We start from the raw sequence: 23036 nt of genomic DNA on the forward strand, positions 1-23036 counted from the left end.
AACAGAAGGCTACTGGAAGTTAAGTTTGGGGGGATTTTCAACTGCTTGGGGTTCAGCATCCCTAACCCCCATGTTGTTCAAGGGTCAACGATACCTTGAGAATGAGGGAGGTCGGGTGAAGGGAAAGGAGGTGTAGAGAGGTGTCACGTAAGCACAGGGGTAGCGGGAGGGAAGAGAGCAGAAACAGAGAAGCAGAATCCCCACAAGGAGGGAGCAGGCAGGCCCTTGGGTCTGTCAGCCAGCCTTTTTCTTAGGGTGACCTGAGTGAGTCCCCGTTCCTTTCAGTCAAGGAAGTGGGCTGTGTGGAAAGGCAATGGCCACATCCTGGGAACCTGCACTTCCTCTCTGGCTGGTTAATGAATCCACCACCAGCCTCCTGGCCCCCTCCCCTCAGCAGACCCTTCCCCCTATGTCCAGAACTAAGTGCCACAAACACAGGAACCTCGTTAACCACGTATCCCCCAGGCCTAGAGTTCCACTTGGCACAGAGCCAGTGCTCCATGTTACCTGTGAGAGCTACCTGCGTCTTCCTCAGAGGCCACTACCTGTCTTCCATCTGAGCTTTTGTCCTCCCAGGCCCCCGGTCAGCATCTCTGATATCTGGCTCCTTCACCTTCCCTGCCTGCCAAGGGATGAGTCCACACTGCATCGCCGCACCCGTGCTGAGCGTATGCACGGGGGACGCTCCTGTGGCAATACACCTGGTGCTCACAGAAAACCATACCTGCAAGGGACCTGGCCACCTGTGACGCTGCCTTTGGGGGTTCAGCCTCAGTCGCCCCAGGACCTCTCCTCTTGAAAGCCCCTCTGCACTCCACCCAGGACCCAGCACCAGTTTGAGGGTGTATCTGTTTTTGCCTTGACTCATGACCCTGGGTGTTCCCTGAAGCCCGGCACATCCTTAAGAGAGGGAGGTGGGGGTCCACCGATGCCCCAGGACACACTGTCCACGTGGTCTGCGGCCAAGCTGTCGGGTTCCTTGCTCTGGTCCAAGTCTTACCAGCCACTAGTCAGGGCAGGCACCGTGGAAAGAAGAGGCTGGGCCAAGGAACAGTTGTACTGACTTTATTCCCCTCACTCTTCTCTCTCACCCGCCTGCTGTCCCCCACACACTCTGCAGCTGTGGGGTGGGCACATAGGACCAGACATCAGGGGTCCACAGGCCTGGGCATAGCCACTCTGCCATCGCTGTGAGGGGCACTGTGGCAGCACACTCCAGCGTCGGAAGCTCAGGCTCAGCCCAGCCCAGGCTCCCAAAGCTGTGGCCATGGGGCTTCAGCCCCACCTCATCTCTCTGGCCACTTATCCCCAGCTGGTCCAAGACCAGGGAGCCCAAGGAGAGCTGGCTCAGGTTCCGGACCTGAGGTCTGGCCAAATGGGTGAAGTCCAGCGAGACAGGGACCCCCCTGTAGCCGGACTCTGGCAGGAGGTGACGATCCTGAGCCCCCTACCCACCAATACCGCCAGCCCTGGGAAGTGGGTGCGATGCCCCAGCCCCCTCACTCCAATATCCAGGTGCTTGTTAATAATTTGTTTTTAAAATAAAAAGGAAATGGAAAAGCTGGTAAAACAAGAACCCCATCTATACTGGCACTGCTGAGGTTCCATTATTGCTTCAGACCCTCGTGATCTGGCTGGAAAGGAGCTCCCACCCACAGTGGCCCAAGGGGAGGAGAGCACTTAGCACCAGGGACACGGGGCTCCTGTCCCCACTGGGATGGGGTCTCCCAGGAAAGGGCTTGGCTGTGGCCACCTAAAGCTACCGGACCATTTTGACCAGCACCCAGCCTACTGTCAGGACCCTTCTCCTGCTGTCAGAGGAGAGGTGTAAAAGAACAGGAAACCCAGGTCCTGTGACAGGGTTTTACCACCAGCTCCCTCACACTCCTCTCCAGCCTCTGCTTGTTGAAGTCTGGCCTGACAGACCAAGGGCCCAACCTGGCCAGGGCTCCCAGGCTTACTAAGGCGGCAGCGGGGCTAGCAGGTGACAAGGCTACCAGCCCCTATGGGAGACCCTGGTATCAATAACGGGGTTGGGGAACCCATGGGGGTCCCGACCCACAGACCACTGGGGGAGATCAACTTTTTTGGGGGAAAGATGAGCCAGCTGTGAAGAGCTGCCAGGCACTGGGACCAGAGGTTAGAAATAGCAAGGGGAGGGGGGACCCTGAGGACATCATGGAAGCCCAGAAATAAGGGGTGCAGGAAAGGGAAAGAGCTATAGTAAAGCAGGGGCCTGGGAGGACCAGCCTTGGGATGGGGAGCCACAGAGCCGGGAGCCAGACAGGAAGCCTTCCTCTCTCTGGGAGGGGCCCACCTTCTCTGCCCAGAGAACAGCAAGGGCACCTGAGGCTGCGTCTGTAGGCTCTGGCTCGTACTGCTCCTGCTGCAGCCCCCCACTCAGCTGGGCCGGGGAACTGCCCCCTATGCCCAGAGAGTGATCAGGCTGTGTGGCTTGGATTATACACCCTCAAATCACTCGGGCTCCTTGGGCCTGCCCACATCTGTACAGAATAAAGTGCTTCGTTTATTGATGATTAAAATGTGCCCAGCCCCCTGTCCCAGTGCCATGGGCCTACAAGGAGATCAGAGGAGTTCTGACCCCCTCAGCCCTTGGGCTGATGGGGCCCAGTCCCCTCATTGGCCCCCTTGGGCTCAGGCCTCTACCCACTCCAGCCATGCTGGGAAGGTGATGGTGTGGGGGTGGTCGCAGGGGTTTAAGGTGCAACGAGTATAACAAACAAAACCGTATAAACACAACAGGAAAGAGCTTAACTAGGAAACATGTAGCTTATGGAACCTTCCTCCCCTTTTTAAAGGTAGGAATCAAGATGTTAAATGACAACAGAAAAGGGTGTCCTATTAGTGCTGTGCTGGCCTCATGGGGGCAAGCATTGGGCACAGGCTGGGGCTCCCCCAGGATCCCGCCCTGGCCCCCAGGGCCTGAACATGCAGGCTTCTCTCACTGACAACGCTACGGGCACCCCACTGCCAGTGCAGAGGCCCAGGAGACAAGGATGCTGGACACCAGCCAGGGGCAGGCTGTGGCGCGGCCTAGGGAGAGAATGAGGCCTGGCACTGCCTTCGGGGAGCAGACAGACATACACATCTCCTCTAGCGTGGGAGAGGCGGCCAGGGCAGCTGGTGAGGGGCAGCCCTGCCCCCTGCCCCCTGATAGCACCTTGAAACCTTAAAACATTGGCCCAAGCCTCCTCTTTCGGGCCCTGCTCCTGGGGTCCACCCACTTACAAGGGCCCCTGGGAGCTGGTGGTGCGGGAGCCCTTCAGTCTGCCCACCCAGGGCCTGCCCACAGCACCGAGGCCCAGGGACCTCAGTGTAGCCTGGGGCAGGTTGGGAATCCCTGTAAATGCTGGCAGGGCTATGGGTGGGGAAAGCAAATGCCTGGGGTCCAGCCCCTGCCTGCCCCACTCCACATGGTGCAGAGCTGGGTCTGCAGTCTTCACACCTTGCCACTCCCCATCAACACGCTCATGGGCATCTGGTCTCAAGCCCCTGCCTCAGTGACCACAGCCCTCAGGCTGGGTCCACAACTCCTCCAAAGGGGACTGGCATCTCAACTTCTCCCCAGACCCTGCAGGATGAGGGGGCAAGTTAGGGAGCCCAGGGGCGATGGGGATGAGCCGCTGAGGGTGACCCAGGCTCGGCCTGGACAGCCCCTCCAGCTCAAGCCTCAGCAGAGTGACCAGTCACACCTGCTATGCAGGCTCCTCTTCCACTGTACTCGCTGCCTCCAGCACCCCCCTCACCTGGAGGGGGGTGCTGCAAATAGTTTCCTCTCTTTTCTTTTTCCTTCCCTTCCAAAAAAAAAAAAAAAGTAAAGGCTTCAAGGAGTCACTGAAAGGGGGGCACTTGGGAGTGAGGTGTCCTCCACCAGCTCCGGGGAGCTGCCAGCCCGCATCCCCATCAGGGGCAGGGGTCTGAAGCAGAGCGTGTCCAGCGGCCTCTGGATGTGGGGGCGGCGATGCCAGGCCGGTGTTGTCAGCGGGGTCGCCCCCAGAGTGGGCCCGGGGCTCCAGGTCCTGCGTGTGCACTTGGGGGTCAGTTGTTGGCGGTCATCCTCCCGCCGCTGTTGGCAGTGGTAGGGAAGAGCGGGGGCGGGGGCGGCAGGTGGGGCGGGGGCGGCATGGTCTGGGGCAGCCCTGGGAGCAGTGGCAGTGCGGGAGCCTGAGGCTGGGCAGGGGGCAGGCCTGGGGCAGAGGGGGCGCCGTCGCTAGCCAGAGGGTGGCTGACACGGAAGCATTTCTCCTTGTGGGCCTTGAGCATGTTGGAGAAGCGGAAGCGCTGGCCGCAGACGTCGCAAGGATAGGGCTTCTCGCCGGTGTGCGTGCGCCGGTGCCGCTTCATGTTGGGCCGGCTGGTGAAGCTCTTCCCGCAGATCTCACAGATGTACGGCTTCTCCCCTGGGGGTTGGCGGTGGGCAGCAGTGTCACTGGGGCACTGCCACACTCCCGCCCAGGGCCAGCCTCCCTGCGCCCATGGAACCAATGGGGCTCAGCCCTGGCATTCTCCGGTCCTCCTCACCCTGGGCCACTTTGGGACCCTGGGAGGCAGGGAGGAGGGCCCCGAGCCTCAGAGAAGGGGAGCAGCCATCCCAGGCATCCTGAGCAGGGCTGAGGGGTCCCGGACCTGGCGTGGAGCTCCTCCCGGGGCCACCGTACCTGTGTGGGTCTTCATGTGCTCATCAAAGTACTGCTTCATATTGAAGTCCTTGCCACACCACTGGCACATGAACTGCTTATGGCCAATGTGGATGCTCATGTGTGACCGCAGCTGGTACTTGTACTGGAAGCGCTCATTGCAGTTCTGGGGTGGGGGAGGGGGGGAGGGAGGAAGCAGCCTTCAGGGAGGGAAGAGCTTACCCATGACCGTGACTGCAGGGGCTCCTGGGGTGGGGCACAGGTGAGGAGCCATGGGCATGCAGGGCCCAGGCAGGAATGGGATCCAGGAAGTGGGGAGAGGTGACAGAGGGGAGGAAGGCCTCAGGCTTAAAGCCAAGGCCCTCCCCATCCTTCTCTATAGGAAGGCCCCGTTATCTCCACCTAAAGCTCCATCTCTCATCTCTGCCTGAGATGCAACTCTCTCCACCTCTCCAGAAAGCCTGCACCATGGTTCCAGCCCAGGCAGCCTTCCCACCCTGAATGTGTGTGGATTGGGTTAGGGGTGGGGTGGCAGAGCAGGGTGGTGGGGGATAGGCCGGTGGGCAAGCAGGTGAGGATAGAGCAGGAGGCAAGGGCCACAGATATCAGAGGTTGGGCCCCTCCCCGAGCCCTGTATTCCACTGGTTTTTAAGCAGCTGCTGCCCCTGATCCTGCCCCATCCTGGGTGGCCCCTGGGGCAGGGGGACATGGGAACTCACCTCACATCGGAAGGGCTTCTCCCCGGAGTGCTGCAGCGAGTGCACCTTGAGAGACATGCTGCGTTTGAAGGACTTCCCACAGGTCTCGCAGGTGAAGGGCATGTCCTTGGTGTGGGCTACGAGGTGGGCACCATGGCCGTCACAGCTCTGGGGGACCCCACCTGCCCTGGGGCCTGCCTCACAGCCTCTGTCCCAGGACTTGGGGCTGCCGCCCAGGAATACCCCCTTCCCTGTGGGCTAGATAGGTTTCTGTCTGCTCTGAAGTCTGGTCAGACAAGTGTGGAGGCCCTTCTTTAGCCTCTGGCCAAGGGAAATAGCCAAGGCCACCTCACCCCCAAAGCTTTGGGGGAAAATGGAAGTATCCCAATGGGACTGGCATCAGCTCAAATCCTGGTCCAGCTACCGGCTCCCTGCACAGCCTCTGTGGGCGTCAGCATCCTCTTCTATAAAAGGAGGCTAGGAGTAGTACTGCACCCCAGTAGTGCTGCTGGGGCTTTACAGGGGATGACACTGTAACAGTTAGCTATAGCCCCCCACAGAACCCACGGACAGGTGAGGTGGAAGACCTGGGAAGAAGCAATTGGAGACGGGGAGGGCCCCATGGAGCTCAGGGCTGGGGAAACTGAGCCCAGAAGGCCCACCAATCCTGGGTTACCCAGCATCTCCTCTCCCAGTCAGTTCCTGCTGGAGGACCCTAGCACTGTCTGGTGGAGAAAGGGGTTAAAGGCCCACCTTAGCCACCTGTCCCTTGAGTCCCAGTCACTGAGCAGGCAAGGAAGGGAGGGCTGCAGAGATATCAAACTCGCACTGCTGCCCACCCCCCCCCCAGCCCACCTAGAGGGGAGAGACAGCCACGCCCAAGGCAGAGGTGTAGTCGAACACACTCTGGTGGGACCACTTTACTGTGTTGAGGTGTGACCCTGGGAGGGAAGGGTTGTATTCAGAGAAGCCTGAAGCCCTCTGAGGGTGGTCAAAGAATCAGAGACACAGCTGACCTCAAACTGAGACACAACCTGTGTCAGCTGGATTCTAGCTCCTACCTGACATCTTGTCCAGGAGCCCTTGTGCCGTGTGCAACCTGCCCAACTGAATATGGCAGCCCTGGCCCCAGAGCCTGTCCAGGCCAAACCTGCCACTGCAACCAGCCTCCCCAGGCCTCCCCACTGAGAGGGGCCTTCTCACGCCTTCACATTGCCCTTAGATGTGAGGCCCAGTTCTGTGCTCAGGCTCCATCCCTCACTGGCCGAGACTTACCAACCATGTGCTTGCGCACATGGGCCATGGTGTAGAACTTCTTCTCGCAGATCTCACACGAGAACTTCTTCTCTGCATAACCATGCACAATCTTGTTATGCTCGTGCAGGGACCAGAGCTTCTTAAAAGCTTTGCCGCATGTCACACACTGTGGGGTGAGAGGACTTCAGGCTCTGGGTACTGAGTCAGGACTATGTGACAAAGGACAAGTCACTTCCCGTCTCTGGGCCTCAGTTTCCTCACCTGAATTATGCTGGAGAGAGAGCCGGTGGTGACCAAGGACCAGCCAGATCTGATGTTCTGGGAGTTGGGGATGGTACCTCCCCTAACATATCCACCCACCGCCCAGGGCTATAGCCTGGGCCCTCCTTCATCCTTGAGCTTAACTAGGGCCAGGGGTCACCTCTTCAAGGAAGCCCCTCCTCTGTACTGATTTGAACAAGGCATCTGCCTATAGAGAGGAGACTCTTCACTGGCTGAAGGGCCACAGCGCACAGTGGGCATGAATAAGCCCCTCTCAGATAACAGGTCAGGACAGAGCTGGAGCATTATCTCTGCTGCCTCCCCCTGCTGGGTCTCATGCCCTGACACCATGGAGATCCCCAAAGAGATAGGTCCCAAAGGGCTGGCCGGGGGAGACGGCAGTCAGGAGGTACCCGGTCCCATTAGGTAGTGCAGGGTGGTGAGAGCCCTGGGGCCACACTCCCCTCCTCCTTTTCCTCTGGCCCTTGCCCTGCCCATCCCTGCAGGACACCCTCAGAGGTCTGGAGGCAAGGCCAGAACTCAGGCAGAAATTGGGTCAGGTTGCTCAGGTCAGAAGGGACACAAGTGTCTTCCCCTTCAGGAGGGAGGCTCCGGTGTGTGGCAGGTGGAGAGTCAAAGGGCAGCCCAGCAGGCAGGCAAGTGGGAACAAGTACACAAGGGTGGAGCAGACCAGGTAACCAACCCCCAGGTAACACTTTCTCCACAGGGCACTGCAATTAGCAATTAGCTCAGACAATTAGCATCCGCCTACTGCTGCCCACCCCCTCCATCCCTGCCAGAACATTAAAACCAGCCTGGCTGGCTGTGTGCTGCCCATGCCCTGAGAGGCCATGCTGGCACAGAATCAAGCTGGCCCGAGGCCTGGCAGCCAGCCCAGCTTCCCCGCTTGGCCCCAGCAGCCCCGGCTCTTCCCAGATTTCTCATCCAGCCCCTCTACCCCAAACCCAGGCCAGCTGGCATCTCCAAAAAGCTGCATGCAAGGGCTTCTTCCTGCCCAGCTGCCCCTTGCTCTCCTCAGTCTTTGTGGCAAGCAGAAAATGGCGCCCCCGTCTGGGCGAACCCCTCCTCCCTTCATCTGTGCTTCTGTGCACTGCGTCATCTGTGAAGCTATATGTGGGGGCCCTGCTGGCCTTCCCACAGCCCTAAGGATTTGCTAAAACACTGACCCATCTCTCCTCAGAGCCGGTTGTCCCCCACTGTCATAAGCTCCTGTGCTCAGTCAACTCTGTCATCTCTTCCCTCCAGGTCTTACTCCCTCGCCCCACTGGCCAAGGTTACGGTTTGTCCCAATCCTATCTGCACATCCGCGTGTCAAAAGCCAGTGCTATCTGCCTCCTCCACGAAGTTCTCCGTGACGTCCTCACCAACCTGCGCCCTACCTTCTTGGCTCACCCTGGGCCTGGGCTGGTCCCACTGTTCAGGGGGCTAAGTCTGGTCTTCCCAGACTATCTGGACAACACAGGCAGCAGGACCCTGGGAGCCCAGGGCCCACTTCTGGCCTGTCCCAGCTCGGCTGTGTGGCCTCAGCTGGCCTTCTGCCTTGTCCCGCCCGCCCACGTCATGAAGCCACGTGAGGCCCACCTGGATGTTGCGCTCACAGTCCGTCTGCCGGTGCAACAGCAGCTCACTCTCCAGCAGGAAGCGCTTGCCACACTGGTCGCAGATCTGCATGCGGCTGTGGGTCACATTCATGTGTTTCTCCAGGTACCAGCGGTTGTTGAAAACACGCGGGCACTTCTGGCACGGGTGGTGCTGCTTCTCCTCCAGCTTCACCTTGGCCCCCAACCCATCAGTGGCCTGTGGCCCTCGGGCCGGTGCCGATGCCGGGGCCACTCCTGGGGATGGCTTTGACCGCTTCCCACCACGCTGCCCGGCCTCCTCAGGCTCAGGGGGGGCCCGGCGCCGGGACCGCGTGGCCATGCGGCTGTGGGGAGGGGGGTCTGCCCGGCTGCCCTGCCGCCCCGCCGGGCCCTGCCTCCCCGCCACCTCCCCCTCCCCCTCCTCCTCTTCCTCCTCCTCCTCCTCTTCCTCCTCGGAGCTCTCCTGCTCCGGCTCGCTGTGTCCTTCCTCCTCCTCCTCTTCCTCCTCCTCCTCCTGCTCGCTGTGCCCTTCCTCCTCCTCGTCCTCTTCCTCTGCCTGACTGCCGCCCTCCTCCTCCTCCTCCTCCCCCCCACTGCCCCCACCCTCCTCCTCTTCTTCGTCCTCCTCCTCCTCCTCGTCCTCCGTGTGCCTTTGTAGCCCGTCCTCCCGGCCCAGCACCATGGTGGCCGGGCCTGTGGGCGCGCCTGGCTTCCCCTCGGGCCCCGTGGACACGTGCAGCGTCTGGTTGTTGAGGTTCACCTCCACGATGATCTGGGACTGCTCCCGGCGGCTGTAGGTGCCAGAACCCCCAAGCTCTTCCTCCAGCTCCTCCCCACCCTCCAGCTTGCACAGGCCGGCCGGGGGCCCGCCCGCCTCCTCGACACCACCCTCCTTCTCCTCCTTGAAGAAGGGCTGAGCTGGCCCAAGGGCGGCAGGCACTGGACCACCTGCAGTCCCTGCCCCATCCTCCACGCGCACGGAGTAGGGGTCGGGGCCCTCGCGGGCGTAGATCTTGGGCAGGCCCGGGGCGTCGGCCTCCTGCTTGATGTCGCAGTAGTACGGTGGCGCGGCCGGTGGTGTGCAGCTGGCGGCCGGCTGGGCCAGGGCCACCGCGCTGCCGGTGGGGCCCGAGGGGCCGAGGGAGCGGGCGTCCAGCAGCTCCTGGCAGGACGCGGCGATGTCAGCCATCTGTAGCAGCAGGGCAGCACTCAGCACCTCGTGGACGTTGGCCGCGTTGACCAGCAGCTTGGACGTGTAGATGAAGTTAAGGATCTGCTGCAGGCCGCCGGGCGCCAGCGCCTCCAGGGACAGCTCCACGCGCTGCAGCTGCTTGTTCTGGGTGAAGAGCGAGTGGAAGAACTGGCTGTAGGCGGCCAGCACGCCCTTGTGAGCCGGGAAGACGCTGCGCTGGGGCACCAGCACCAGGTCCACGTCGCAGAGGTCAGGCTGGAAGAGGCGCTGCTCGTTCAGACGGCCCATCAAGCAGGCGAAGTGCAGCGCCACGTCCTCCACCAGCGAGAACTCGGCCGCCGGTGAGTCGGTGGTCTTTTCAACCAGCAACTGCGGAGCACAGGACACAGGTCAGGTGAAGGCCAGTGTGGTCCCAGCAGCACCCACCATCCTGGAGGCAGTCTACCCATCACTCTCGGTTCCACGTCACAGACAAGGAGCCGAAGCTCAAGCCAAGACGAGGAGGAACTGGGATTCAAGCCCAAGTCAGCTTGCCCCTCAGAATTCAGACTCTGATCGTGACCTCCTGAGGCCAAAGATCAGTTAAACTTTCTGGGCCTCCAGTTCTTCTGCTGTAAAACAGGAAGTTATTTGGGGAACGAAAAGGGAAGAGGGGAAAAGGGACTAAGATGACCAACTGTCTAGGTGTGTTAGGGACCTAGGGGTTTCCTGGGATGCAGAATTTTCAGCGCTAAAACTAGAGCCACCGTGGGCAAACCGTGTCTAGGTGGTCACCCCAGCAGGGACACAGCCATTCCTTCAGTATTTCCCACAGATTCTCTCCCCACACTCACTCACACAAATAAAACCAAGCCTGCCTAACCCCAGAAACTTCAAGAACAGAAGTCAGACTCACTCACGGCCCGGCCTCTGGCTTCTGCAGCCGTGGGGTCAGCACTTGAGGGAAGCCCTCACCTCACCAGCAGTGGACCTTAAGGTCTGGGCCTGAGGGCTGCAGAGGTAGAAACTTCTCTGAAGAAGTCCAGGGCCTGGGACTTCTCCTCACCTGGTCCTGCCTCCCTGCTAGAGGAAGCTGGTGAGATCCAGCTAGCCCCTCATTACTCAGCTAGAGCTTGGACCAGGCCACTGCACATGGCCTCAAGACTGGCCACCAGCAACTTCCTTTCACACAGGGGTTCTGTGTGTGGGGGGGAGGACACAGGAGGCCCCCAAGACCCTTTACCCTCTAAGCCCCCAGACCCGAGGTCAAGTATGGTCCAGGCCCCGGGGCTCTGAGATGGCTGCATCTTGGAGGCCACACCATCTGGGGACTCTGCAGCCTGAGGAAGGCCCTTGAAGTCTGATGGGTCAAATTATCAGGCCCTTAGGCCACATTCAGCACCTTAAATTGCCCACAGTAGGGACCAGCTTAATTTTTCCTGGCTCCAGCATAGCGGTCTCCCCAAAAGGTGGGCAGCACAGACAGACAGGCTGCCCAATCCCTTGTATGGGTTCAGCGCACAGCAGATGCTCAATTAATATCTGCCGACTACCTGCCTGACTGGACCAAGCCCACAGGTTCCAGGTTCTGGTCCTCCTCAGACCCTGTCCAGCTGAGTCAGAGCAGCCTACATTTGAAGGCCTTGCCCCACTGTCACAAAGCCATCAGCTCCCCTGCCCCAAGCAACCCTGGTCCTGTCTATCCACAGCCCACCCCGGTATCCCGCATGCCAGTCCTTCCACTGGTGGGGCAGCTGTGGGTGTGTGTGGGGAGGTGTCTATTCTCGACTTCTCAAGTTACCTGAATTAGAAATCTGCCCTGGGCCTCAAGGAGCCACCAGGGACAACCTGCCCTGGGCCCCACCCTCCACACCTAGCAGCCCAGGGCAGCACCCACCCAAGGCTCTCTCAGATTCCAGTCTAGCCAGGCTCTTGGCCATGGACACCATCTTCCTAGAGTTCTCCCACCACAACTCCTATCACCCCACCCCTCCATCAGACAAAAAGCCACCCATCTCCTGTCTCAGGGCTGCTGGCCTGTCAAGGCCTAGCCAATCTAACCAGGATATGGTGCTAAGCCCCTCCCATCTTCCTCCCCTGACTCAGTCTGATTCATCTTCTGGGACCAACCCCTATTGCATAGATGAGGAAACTGAGGCTCAGAATGGGAAGGTCCCATAGTGAGCAGTAGTAATAGGGCCCTGGCCTCCCAGCTCTGCTAAGGCCACCCTTCCCTGCTGGGCTGGACACATAGATAGATTTCTTGGCCTTTCATGACTTATAAAGCAAGAAGAGGCATCTGGGGAACCCTCCCGCCCCCAGGGGACAAACTGCTTCCTCAGACTCTCTCCCCCAACCACCTCCCAAGAGCTGCTGCCACCTGCAGGTCAGTGAGGGGTCAAGATGCAACTTGGGTAGTAACCGGGCTCCTTAGGGCCTCCAGGGGCCAGCTAGTGGCAGAGGAAGTGGCTTGCATAAGGACTTGTCAAAGCCCGGCCTGTTGAGGGGCGCCCACCCCAGGCCTCGGTCCACCCTGCTCCCCCTTCCCAGAATACCCTCCAGTGCCTGTCTGTTATGGGGAAAGGGAAGTGCCCAACCTTCCCATGGGCAGGTCCAGACCCAGAGCCCAGACAAGGCCTGGCCAGGGCCTTCTGGCTTCAGCAGGGGAAGAGGGGGTTAGCCTGGGGGTTAGTGCTGCCCCAAAGACTCCATTCACTAGGCAATACCTGAGCTAAGCCAGCACCATCCGTGGCTCTTTAGGGGCTGAGAACCTCACGACCTAGCACCATGACTGGACTTCTTTGAGAAGGCACACAGATGCTGCCTGAGTCCATAACTGGCAGCCCATCAGCAGGGCACAGCTGCCCCCTAGCCCAGCACCTTCCATGCAGGGCCCACCAGCTGTGCCCGCTTCCCCAGCCAGATGTGCCAGTTCCCTGAAGCTGCAGATGCCCCTCCCCATCTGTCTGTGCCAGCTGCAACCACATACCCTACCCCCAAGTCCAGGCCAGGCCATTCTGGATAAGATGCAAGACCAGGGGAGTGGTCAGGCACTCCTGTTGCCAGGGGGTTTCATGCCCTCAAACCCTCCCTCCAAGCCAGGCTGGGGGGAGATCAGGTGCCAGGGACACCTGCCCAGGCAGCTCACCTGAGTCAGAGCTTCCACACCATGGCCACCAAGCCATTGGCTCCGTACCCTGCCTCAGGGCCTCACTGGAAGTCCCAGAACCAAACCTGGGCATCCATCTGCATCCTCCACCCCCACGCCAATACTTCCATCTCCAGGCAGCAGTGGGTGGGCCCAGTCTGAGCAAGGGGCACAGGCTCATGACTTTCAGGCTCCTCTTTTTGGGGAGAGGGTGTCTGTGCCAGTCTTCTCTGTGCTGATGTCCCCCTCCTTCCCCGGGAAACAGGACCAGAGAGGGCGGGGGACCGGCCCAAGGTCACACAGGAGTTTGGACCCGAGCTGCGGGCGTCCCCCCACACACCCTGCTTGGCCCAAGCGCCCCCGCATCCCCAGGCAGGGCGGCTCCAGCGCCCACGTGGCCCAAGGCCCAGGCGGGAATCCGACCTCCCCCCTCCCCCCCATCACCCAGTCCGAGGGCGGCGCCGTCAGGACTCAGGGAAGCGCCCCCCTCCACCAGTGCCCAGCAAGACCTCAGCCTCTCGTGCTCAGGCACCCACCCCAGGAATTTAACCCACTACCCGCCGAAGGCCGCGCCAGAGATCCGCATTCCAGGCCTGCGGGGACCCGGAGAAGGAGGTCGGGAAGACGCGGCGAGGGGCAAGATCCCTCCAGCCCCTCCATCCCGAGCCAGCGGGCGGTGCGCTCGGAAGGGCAGAGCGGGCAGGTGGGCGGATAAGCGGGGGGACAGGCAGGGCCTTGCGTACCATGGTGCCGTGGCGCTGGGGGCTCACAGGGCCCCGCGGGATCGCGCTGCCCCCGGCGGCCGGGCCGGGGCCGCTCCATGAAGCGCCGCGCTGGGGGCCGCCCCCGCGCAGGGCCCAGCGACCATGGCCCCCGGGGGCGCGGCCGGGCGGGCGGAGGCGCTGGGCCGCGGCGAGTCCAGCCGCTGAGCAGCTGCGGCCCCAGAGCCTCGGGCGCGACGGGCGGGGGGCGCGGGGCGCCGATTGGAGCCCGCGCGTCAGCTGGGGCCGCCGTCTGGACGCTTAAAGGGCCAGGCCGCCCAACGTGCCGGCGGGGGGCGCGGACACGTGTGGTGTGCGCCGTCCCGGAGCCGCCCGCTCTGCCTCCGGCCGCCGGGGCCAGGCCCCGCTGCTCCCAACCAAGCGGATGGACCCTGGCCTCACTCTGCTGCACCGAGCCCCCCGTCTGCCGCCGGGAAGTTCGTCCCAGGGTCTAACCTCGGTGCCCTCCAGCTGCGCGACAGAGGCGGGGTCGGAGTAGGAGGCGGCCCTGAGATCGAGAAGCTGGGTGCATTCGCGCTCCAACCAGCTTCAGAAAAGGCTTCCACCTGCTCCCCTGAGTGACCCCACATTGAAGAACCGAACGGCACCCTAGCCGCACTCACCACCCCCACACTCTGGCTTGGGCTTCTCTGACCTGAGGGTGAGTGTTGGATCTCCAACTAGCCGGGCCCCGCACTCCTACCCCAGGGCAGCCCAAGGCTCATTTTGCTCTATGCTTGCAGGACTTGGTTCTGGTAGACCCATACCCACCTGGTGGCTTCTCTGGCTGCACAGGTCCACCCAGGGCAGAAGGTACAAGAACCCAGACCACAGCTGCAGTGATCCCAACCTTTAAGGTGATTGGTCCAGTCCCAGAGGCAAGACAAGGAATGGGGGCCAGAGGCCCAGGCCCCACTGTGCCCCCAGCCGCGTGACCTGACGGCTCCTGACGGCTGCTCAGTAGCCTCCCCACTCAGTCTCTGCTGGGAAGATGCAGCCAGGCCTGCGGAATGCTGCTCTGGCATGGACACCAGTGGGGGCAGGGGGCTGGCTGTGCTGGCAGGAGGCTACAAAGGAACACTGCCAGGCTAAGCAGGCAGCAGAGTGGGGGCCCACTGTGTGCTGGGCCTGGCAGGACCCAGGTGGTGGATGGACCACCTCTGTGGAGAGGGGGCCTCTGTGGGTCTCTCATACGGTCATGTCATCATTCACCCCACCCCAACCCCACCCCCCAAACTGACCGCTGCCCTGTATTGGGTCACTGTCCCATTGCCCTCGTCCTAGCAGTACCACAGAGTACACCTCATCCCTCCCCACACACGTATTTGTTCATGCTTACACACCAGCCATGCCTAGCTGTAGCAGTATCCCCTGGGTATGCCACCTTACTTGTGAGTGGGCAGGAACTCTGGGGCCTGTTCAGAGCGACTTGGTCTGGGTGCCAGGGGGAGAATGGAGCAGAGGCCAAGATCCCAGGCAGGTACCATCCTATAGTCTGATGGTCTGACCTGTAAGATTGTAAAGGCCTCCCCTGAGGCCAGGATGGGGAGGCCCTCATGCCAAGGCCATCCTAAGCCAGGGGGAAAACACCTCAGGGGCAAAGAAGGGGGTGACTAAAGAATGCTAGAGGAAGGGGGGGAATGCACACAGCCAGATGGAGGGTGAGGAGAGACCCTGGTGGAAAAAGATGGGAAGAGAGGAAGGGGCACAGATGGGGCAAGCTCCCAGAGATCCTGCACTTCTGTGGCCATGGTGGGTTTGTGGACAGCTGGCTCAGCTCCCGGAAGTCTCAGGCTGAGGCCAGGCCGGAGTGGCCTACTTGCCTCACTAGCCAATCACTTCAAGACTGCCTTCTGTATCTTCCTCCCAACCCACTTCCTCATCTGACTCAGTGGATCCCTGCACCAGCCTGGGAGGTGGCAAGGGAGGGATTGTGTACCCTTTGGTTGGATAAGGTCCCGAGCAGGACAAATCACACATCCAGGCACCAGCGTTAGGAGCCAGAGAAAGGGGAGGCTGGGAGCGAGTGGCCTCCCCCATAGGCTGGGAGGAGCCTGGCAGAGAGGACTGCAGGGACACTTCTGGGCCCACTTCCCAGCCAAGGCTTGGTGGGGGGCTGTGGCTAGCGTGACTAAGGTAGGGCTGCTGGCCCCTTTGGGACTGGCCTTGACTGCAGTAATCAAGCCAAAGGAGGTGCTGAAGGGTGGGTGAGAAGAGGGGAATGGGGGGCTCAGTCTCCATGAAGAGCCCAGCTGTTCCCCTCTTACTTATCTGGCCTAGAGCCCATCTGCTGGGGGAGCCCCAGGCAGAGCCTGAGCTCTGTGAGGCTGTTGGCACTTGGGTCCCACTAGAACTGGCAGGAAGGGGCTGTTTGAAGAGCTCAGGCTGGTGGGCTCAAATGGGGCTGCTCAGAGCTGAAGCCCATCAGCTAGGGCAGAAGGGCACTCTAGGCAGAGAGAATAGCACGTGCCAGGGCCAGGAGGCAGGAGGCAGTTTAACATCTGTAGGGAACTAGAGGCATTTGACATAGTGGAGTCCAGATTCTTGGGTGGGAGTGCCCAGCCGGATGGAGATTGGTAGAATTGCTCTCTCTGGGCCTTGGCGAGAGCCATGCCATGGGACTTTCACCTCAAGCTTGATCATGGCAGGCTTCTGGGGGTGGGGGGTGGGGGGAGAGGGAAGGGTGGGACTGGGTTACTGGAGGGGGAATCCTAGACCAGAATGGCACGTCCCAGTGGGGAGCCAGGAGTTGGTGGAGACCAGCGCAGAGCTTGAAGATCCTTCAGACACTAGGGGCTGAGTGCTGGAAAGTCAGCAGCCATGCGCCTGCCTCTAGAGGCCAGCTCACAGGATTTTTCACAACTTCTCTAAGCTAAGCATCTGGCCCCAAGTTTCTCTCATGTCAGGGAGGAGGAACAGACCCAAACAAGCAGTCCACAGGCTTGGGTGGGGAACCCAGACTCGTCCCTACTGAACCTGGAAAGACCAGCCCAGGCCAGGGATGAGGGAGTGGGGGACAGTGCAAGGCTCAGCCTCTGCGGGGCATGGAGCTATGCAAATACTGTAGCTGAGATGGAGGAAGGAGGGAGACCGCAGGGCCAGTGCCAGAAAATAGGTGACAACACAGCATGGGGCCGCTGGGGTGGCAGGGAAATTCACCCCCCCCCCACTAGGTGCTGACCCAGGGCCCTGCAGCATAGATCTCTGGGTGTGGGGTTGGGGGGGCGGGGGGGGGGCTGTTGCTTCTGTTCTCCTTCCACTGAACTCAGCATTAATAGGCTACAGCTGCTGAGGGGTGGCGGCCTAATTCAAACCAGCAGGTTGCCTGGTTCCCTCCCGAAGCCCAAACGTCATGGCTTTGGCATTCGAGGCCTCCCTGTCCAGGATCCTCTCCCACCCTGTTGGTTCAAGGGACCCCAGGCCTCTCATTTGTGATTGAGCCCAGCCCTCCACGTGAAACTCCGGGGGGGGGGGGCAATGGCCCTTAACTACTTTGATACGTGCGTGCTTGGTTCAAAGCATTTACTCCTCACCAGTTTTTGGAAGGAGGAGGCCTCAGTATCCCAGTTCTTCAGATGAAGAGAATTATAAAGGCCAAGAAATTTATCCAGAGTTACCCAACTTTCGGAAGTGGCAGAGCAGAACTTGAACCCAGGCATTCTGGCTCTGGCCCCAAACCCTTAAGGACACAGAATAGTTGCTCATAGAGGTCCTTTATTCAAAATAAAATCAAATTAGGCCAGAGGCATGAAGGCCAGTGAGATCCTTTCTCTTTCTTCGGGAATCTGGCATGGTGGTACATGTCAGTGGCAGGGGGGCCCGGGTGACCAGCCGCCTGTCTCCTGTGGGCCGCCTGGGTGGCTGACTCATCCCTGGGCTGGTCTGAGAAGGGATGAGCACCCCTGGTTCTCATGCCCGGTTGCACCAGGTGTATGCACCCTCTTTCAGGGCTTCTGAACTGAGATGACCATTCCAAGGACCGTTAGCCTCGGATTACAGATGAGCAGTCAGAGGCCCAAGGTCAGGCGTCCAGATGCAGAATGCGAGTGTCTGTCCTAAGGCCTCAGGTCACTCCTTTTTCACCCCGAGGTCCTCAGCACTCGAGGCTGGCGGGAGACACAACCCTCCCCAGGCTGGCCTGGGTCCTGCCAGCAGTGCAACTTGGCTCAGTCTGTGGAGCTGGAGCTTGATGGCTACACATTGAGTGGTGGGTCTGAGGTCTCCAAGAGGCAGAGCCCTACACAAGGCTTTCTGATTCGCAGGGAGAGGCAGGGACAAGGGCGCACTGCCTCTGTCTACTGAAACCTTTAAAGAACCGACGGGTAAAGCCACCTGCCCCTTCATGAACACCTCGCCTGGCCTCGCCCTCAGCAGGCACTGACTGCAGCTGCTCAGGCCACCTGTCCTTCAGAGCACCGGTCCTCTCCTGACACCTCTGCAGTCCTGAGGCTGCCACCTGTAAGCACCCAAGTTCTCCCTGCCGAGCGCGTCCTGCGGCACTGCCCAGCCCCTTCCATCACAAGTTCCTCGTGGGACTTCAGGCTCTCCCCTCACTATGGGCAACAGCAGGGTTATGTCCTCTTCTGAAAACCTGCCCCTTGAGCCCAGGCCGTTCCAGCTTGTGAGGCCTGGCGTCCAGGTCTTTCACTTGTCACTCAGACTAACGTGCAGGCCTTCTCACTACACCCAGTGGAGTCTCCTGTCCCTGCCGGTGATGTCCGGCCAGTGTTCCCAATCGCTTGAGAGAGGGGCATTTCCCTTGAATTCTTACCTCCTAATCAATGCCCAGCTAATTCAGAACAAGTCAAGACTGTAGGAAAGCCCTTGACACGAGTCCCCCAGTACCGCCCAGCCGACAAAGCTTATGTCAGAGGGGAATAAAGACCCTGGAGCTCATGAAAACACAAGACCCAGAAGAAAGTCCAATTAGGGATTTCCCCACAGCAAATAGACCTGAGTTTTCCTTCACTTTTAAAGGAACGCATTGATTGGACTACTTCTAGGAACTGCCTGACTGTGGGGGTCTACTGATTACTAAATTTTGAAAACTGAATCTCTGCAAGCCTTACTGTGGGAGGTTATGTTGTATTCACTGAGCAAATACAAACCCCTTTGAGTTCTAAGGAGAAAAAAGTTAATTGTACTTGCCTGGTAAATTCTCCTGAGGATGCTAAAAATATCACCATGACTGTTTCCTTCAGGAGTGAGTGCCATGTGCCTGCCTGGTGAGCCACTGTTAGGAGGGACCAGACCTGTGGAGGCTGTTGGTGGGTTAGCAGGTAAATGTGCTGTCCCCTCGGCAGCAACTCACGGACAGACTGGGACCCAGTCCTTCCTCAGCCAAGACATAGTATGCGGTCACAGCGGATGACCACGGCAAAGCCTGGAGGAGGGCGGAGTAGGCAGGGGACACTCCATCAGTGCTTCTGTGGGTAGGAGCCCAGCTCTGCCTGAAGCTCTCTCGAGCGCCACCTCGGGCCCACCACTAATCCTCAGCTAGGAGATGAAAATGAGCCCCAGCGAGATGAAGTCTCTTCACTGGCTGGGTCAGCAGAGACTCAGTTTCCTCTTCCACTTCAGAAAGACGGCTTGAAGTCTGGATGAATAAAGAAAGCTGAAATATACACAGACTCCGACTTAGACTAAGTATATATTTTAATTTCTACAAGGTCCCCTGTTCAACTTTTAGGGGAATTTAAATGAAGTATACAAATTAGACGCTTGCCGATATGTACAAAAGTATTTTCTAGTTTTTAATCAACACCAGATATGTCATGTTTCATTTGCAGTAAACAGGACGTTACAAAACCAGTCTAATAATGCATTTTCTATTAAGAAGCACAATACACAACATAATTCAATTTTATTAAAAAATAACTTAAAATACAGAACAATCCCCTTAGGAAGAAAAGCTATCTCTGCAGTTCATTCAGAAAACACATTAGTTGAACGCTGCAGCCCAAGGCTGTTCTTTTCCAATGGGAAAACAAACCAGGCTTCCAGGGCCCACCTTTTCAGGAAAAATTCCACCCACCAGGGCAGTGGGCAGTGACAGGCAGAATTCTAAAATGCCCCGACCCGAGAACCTGGGCATATGGTATCCCTCCTGTGATGATGTTATGTTCTATGGCACAGCTGACCTGAAAACAGGGAGACGATCTCAGTGGCCTTGATCTAATCACTTGAGCCTTAAACAGAGGAGGCAGAGAGATCTGAAGCACGAGAAGGACTCACGGGTCAGGGCTGGTTTGAAGACGGGGACAGCACAAAGAAGGGACTCGAGCAGCCTAAGGAGCTGAGAGTAAGGCCCCCGGCGGGAACGGAATACTGCCAACCACCTGAAAGAACCTGGAAGCAGGCTCTTCCCCAGAGCCTCCATAAAGGAACGCTGCCCTGCTGACGGGGTTTCAGCCTTCTAAGACCCTGAGCAGAGAATCCAGCCAGACCGTGCCGGATTCACAAGCTACAGAACTGTGAGCTAAGAAATGGGTGTTGTTTTAAGCTGCTAGGTATGGGGTAATTATTTACAAAGCAACAGAAAACTAACACACTGCCCAAGGGTAACTTTTCTTAACCTAATTAGATTTGGCAGTTTTTGTTTGGGTTCTGAATGCAGTTTTTTTCCACTGAGTATTATTAAAGCAATATTCTCCACTGCAGGCAACTTTTGAAAACCCTTCATATGAATCACACATTGTTTTGTATTCACTAGCGAGTACGTTTGTTTGACTTAGGCCCTGTTTTTAATGTACTCTCGTCTATCAAATTGGCAAACAACTGACCACTTAACCCTGTTTATGAACCTTTTATGGGTAATGGTTTGAATATATCCAAGGTCATCCCTCCATCCATCCAGGGTTGTCAGATCCTCCAAGAGGGCTCTTTCCCACTTCCCAAGTACACCAGGCAAGGCCTGGGCTAGGTTGGCACAGAGTTCTATATCAACATCCAATATGAATTTCTTCTGCGTAACTGGATTAAACTGGCACTAAGGTGATTAAGTACACTTGGGGAAAAAGCTCCAACTAGATTTAAAAAAAAAAAATCACACCAGTTTTTTACAGGTCAAATCATTTTTGGGGGAACCACCCAAAACTGAAAATGCGTAATGTATGCAGTGCCATACACTTTTCTTTCCCTGTCTGCTGTCCTGGGTTCACTCCTGTCAAGGCTTCACTGAGTCACTGTTTGGTCACAGCAGAAACAGGAAAAACATGCTGGTGCTCAGAACTGCTCAACTACTTTTGTGGTCTGTCTCTTACTTGAAAGACTTAAAAACCCGGCAAAGTGTCCAGGATGGTGGCAGTTAGATTTTGGTGTCACTTTTGAAGCCTGTCCTTCAACCCACTCTCCCAGAGGCACACATGTCAGTTATGTGCAGCCACACAACTCCCTGTGCCAATCCTGCCTGGTCCAGGAGACCCCCAGCCCACACCTGTGGCTTGAGAAAAAAATCTCCAAATATTCAAAGTGAATACAGCTATGTCTCGTGACATTGGAACATACAGAAGAACAATGCTTAAAGAGGCACCAGCAGGTACCAAGCACCAAAGCATGAACTGGAATAGAATTGTTTGTTATAGTAAACGTTAGGGCCTTAGAGACAGTGCAGGTATTTGTAGTTAAGGCTGATTTCTTCTTCTTAACCTCACCTGCCAGCCTGAAGTAATACAGACAGTGGCTGTACGATGACCACTTTCCTGATCCTCTGAGACAAGAAGTAAAGAATGAATTAAGAACCGCCCCCAAAGCCACTACCTTATACTCCTGGCCACCATCAGTATCAATTCTGGGTGGTGTGTTTTTAAGAGCACATATGTATAAGACTCTGTAATTGGTATATAAATATTTGGTCACCTTTAACAGTTCTCCCTCACAGACCTATGCTTGGCAGCATATATGCTAAAACCTGAAAAACGGGGAAAAAGAACCTGTATTCAAAAGAATACACGAGATGGAGAGGGATAGTCTATCTAAAATGATATTGCAAATTATATTAAAATATCATGGTTTCTTGTTTTAAGAAAATGAAATTCACTTCCATAGTTGTAAAATGTGGCATAAAAATATTTTTAGGAGACATATCTGTATTTTAAATCCTGCGCACGCGTAAATAAACAAGTAACAATTAAGAAGTGCCTGTTTTTGACATTCATCTCTAATATTGAAATAGAACAGACGGCCATTAAGTTTTTTAAACTTTTAAGTTACCAGATATTTACAAATATGATATAATTCATATCAAAAAAAGGGGGACATTTTCAACTGTATCTGCTGCTTTCGCTGGGACTCCGGTGATGAGAGTAACTTCGGTCACTTTCACTGTCAGAGCCGTAAGACCTACAACTCCTGCACAACAAAACAAAACAAACACACAAACACCTTTTAGCTGTCAACCCTCTGAATCCCTCTGGTAGCTTCTTTCTTGGTCTGAATGGCTTCAAAGCAATACAGATGTGGCCCGGCACAGCGGGTGGACCACTGGGGCACTGACTATGGCAACTGTGTGGACTTGTCAGAGTGGTTTTAAATGACAGATAGTAATATCGAGGCTGAGACAAAAATGAAGAAACACATCTTGGGAAATTACTTGAAATCCACTCAAGCAAATGAGCAGAATAATTTTCCATGTTACCCACAATGAACATCAATATTTAATTAGACTGGGGAAATAAGGGGAAAAGGTACATGAAGAGAGTTTCATTAAAGATGTGGAAATCAACACTGCAGCCCAACGAGGGTGAGGGTGGGGCGGGGCATGGACAGGACCACGACTGGGATGGTGAGTCAGGAGGACATGGTTATGGTCACCATTCAGTTACCCTGAAAAACACTCCCTGATAGCCAGTCACTTTGCTAGATACTAGGCACACACACGCGGACCTAGTTCCTGGGGCGCAAGGATAGTACAGAACAGTGGGCAAGAGTAATAAGGCACACTGAGGTGGGTTGGGGTGGGGATGGCACATCTCAGGGCTGGCAGGCAGAGAGGGCTTCCCAGGGGCAGGGGATGGCAGTGAGGACCTTCAGGGTTACGTGGGAACTGGCCATTTCAAGAGGCAGGAGGGGAGACGGCGATGTAGGTATCCCCAGGCAAAAGCAAAGGTTCTAGCACATTAAAGAAGGGAAGACAGAAGAGTCCAAGCTGGAGCTGGTAGGTAGAGGGGGCTTCTGTGCAATGCGAAGGAGTCCGCACCTGCCCGCGGCCAGTGAGGAGCCTGGAAGAGTTTCAACAAGGGAGTATCCAGATCACACTGATACTCTACCAGGCTCATTGGCTGCAGCAGTGGGCGGGGGAATGAGGGTAAGACCGGAAGCTACCAGGAAGGGATTTGACAAAGTCACCATAAAACTTTTTCAGTACTAGCCAAAATATGTTGCATAAAACATATTACAAATATATATATATATATATATAATATACAAAAACACATTTTTTTTTACTAAATAACTGACCAGATATAAACCTCAATCCTGTGGA

The 23036-nt window shown here is 57.4% G+C and overlaps 2 protein-coding genes and 1 long non-coding RNA gene across 12 annotated transcripts in view; 1 reads left to right on the top strand and 2 right to left on the bottom strand.

The window, feature by feature from the left end:
• Nucleotides 1-1049: 1049 nt before the first annotated feature.
• On the bottom strand, nt 1050-14540 carry ZBTB47 (zinc finger and BTB domain containing 47). 2 transcript variants are annotated; one of them, XM_074312553.1, is made up of 6 exons: nt 14327-14540; nt 8477-10036; nt 6632-6779; nt 5378-5493; nt 4680-4824; nt 1050-4421 (listed from the first exon to the last, which is right to left on the bottom strand). In XM_074312553.1, the coding sequence occupies exons 2-6, from the start codon at nt 9953-9955 to the stop codon at nt 4060-4062; spliced, it is 2250 nt and encodes a 749-aa protein (XP_074168654.1). In that variant the 5' UTR covers nt 9956-10036; nt 14327-14540; the 3' UTR covers nt 1050-4059. The 2 variants fall into 2 exon arrangements, with proteins under 2 accessions (XP_074168654.1, XP_074168653.1); XM_074312552.1 differs by lacking the exon at nt 14327-14540 and adding an exon at nt 13538-13804.
• On the top strand, nt 13825-19185 carry LOC141567171 (uncharacterized). Of its 2 annotated transcripts, none has more exons than XR_012489606.1 (2): nt 13825-14216; nt 17818-19185. It is a non-coding gene; the product is annotated as an uncharacterized LOC141567171 (long non-coding RNA). The 2 variants fall into 2 exon arrangements; XR_012489607.1 differs by having other exon boundaries at nt 14087-14216; nt 17504-19185.
• Nucleotides 19186-19192: 7 nt separating this feature from the next.
• Nucleotides 19193-23036, bottom strand: part of NKTR (natural killer cell triggering receptor) — a 47993-nt gene continuing 44149 nt past the window's right edge. For all 8 annotated transcript variants that reach the window (XM_019727530.2, XM_019727531.2, XM_019727536.2 and 5 more), the window contains one exon: nt 19193-21904. In XM_019727530.2, coding sequence (XP_019583089.2) covers nt 21817-21904 — 88 coding nt within the window. In that variant the 3' untranslated portion in view covers nt 19193-21816. The remainder of the gene's footprint in view (nt 21905-23036) is intronic.

This window comes from Rhinolophus sinicus, linkage group LG10 (genome assembly GCF_036562045.2).
Source record: "Rhinolophus sinicus isolate RSC01 linkage group LG10, ASM3656204v1, whole genome shotgun sequence".
NCBI classification, from domain to species: domain Eukaryota; kingdom Metazoa; phylum Chordata; class Mammalia; order Chiroptera; family Rhinolophidae; genus Rhinolophus; species Rhinolophus sinicus.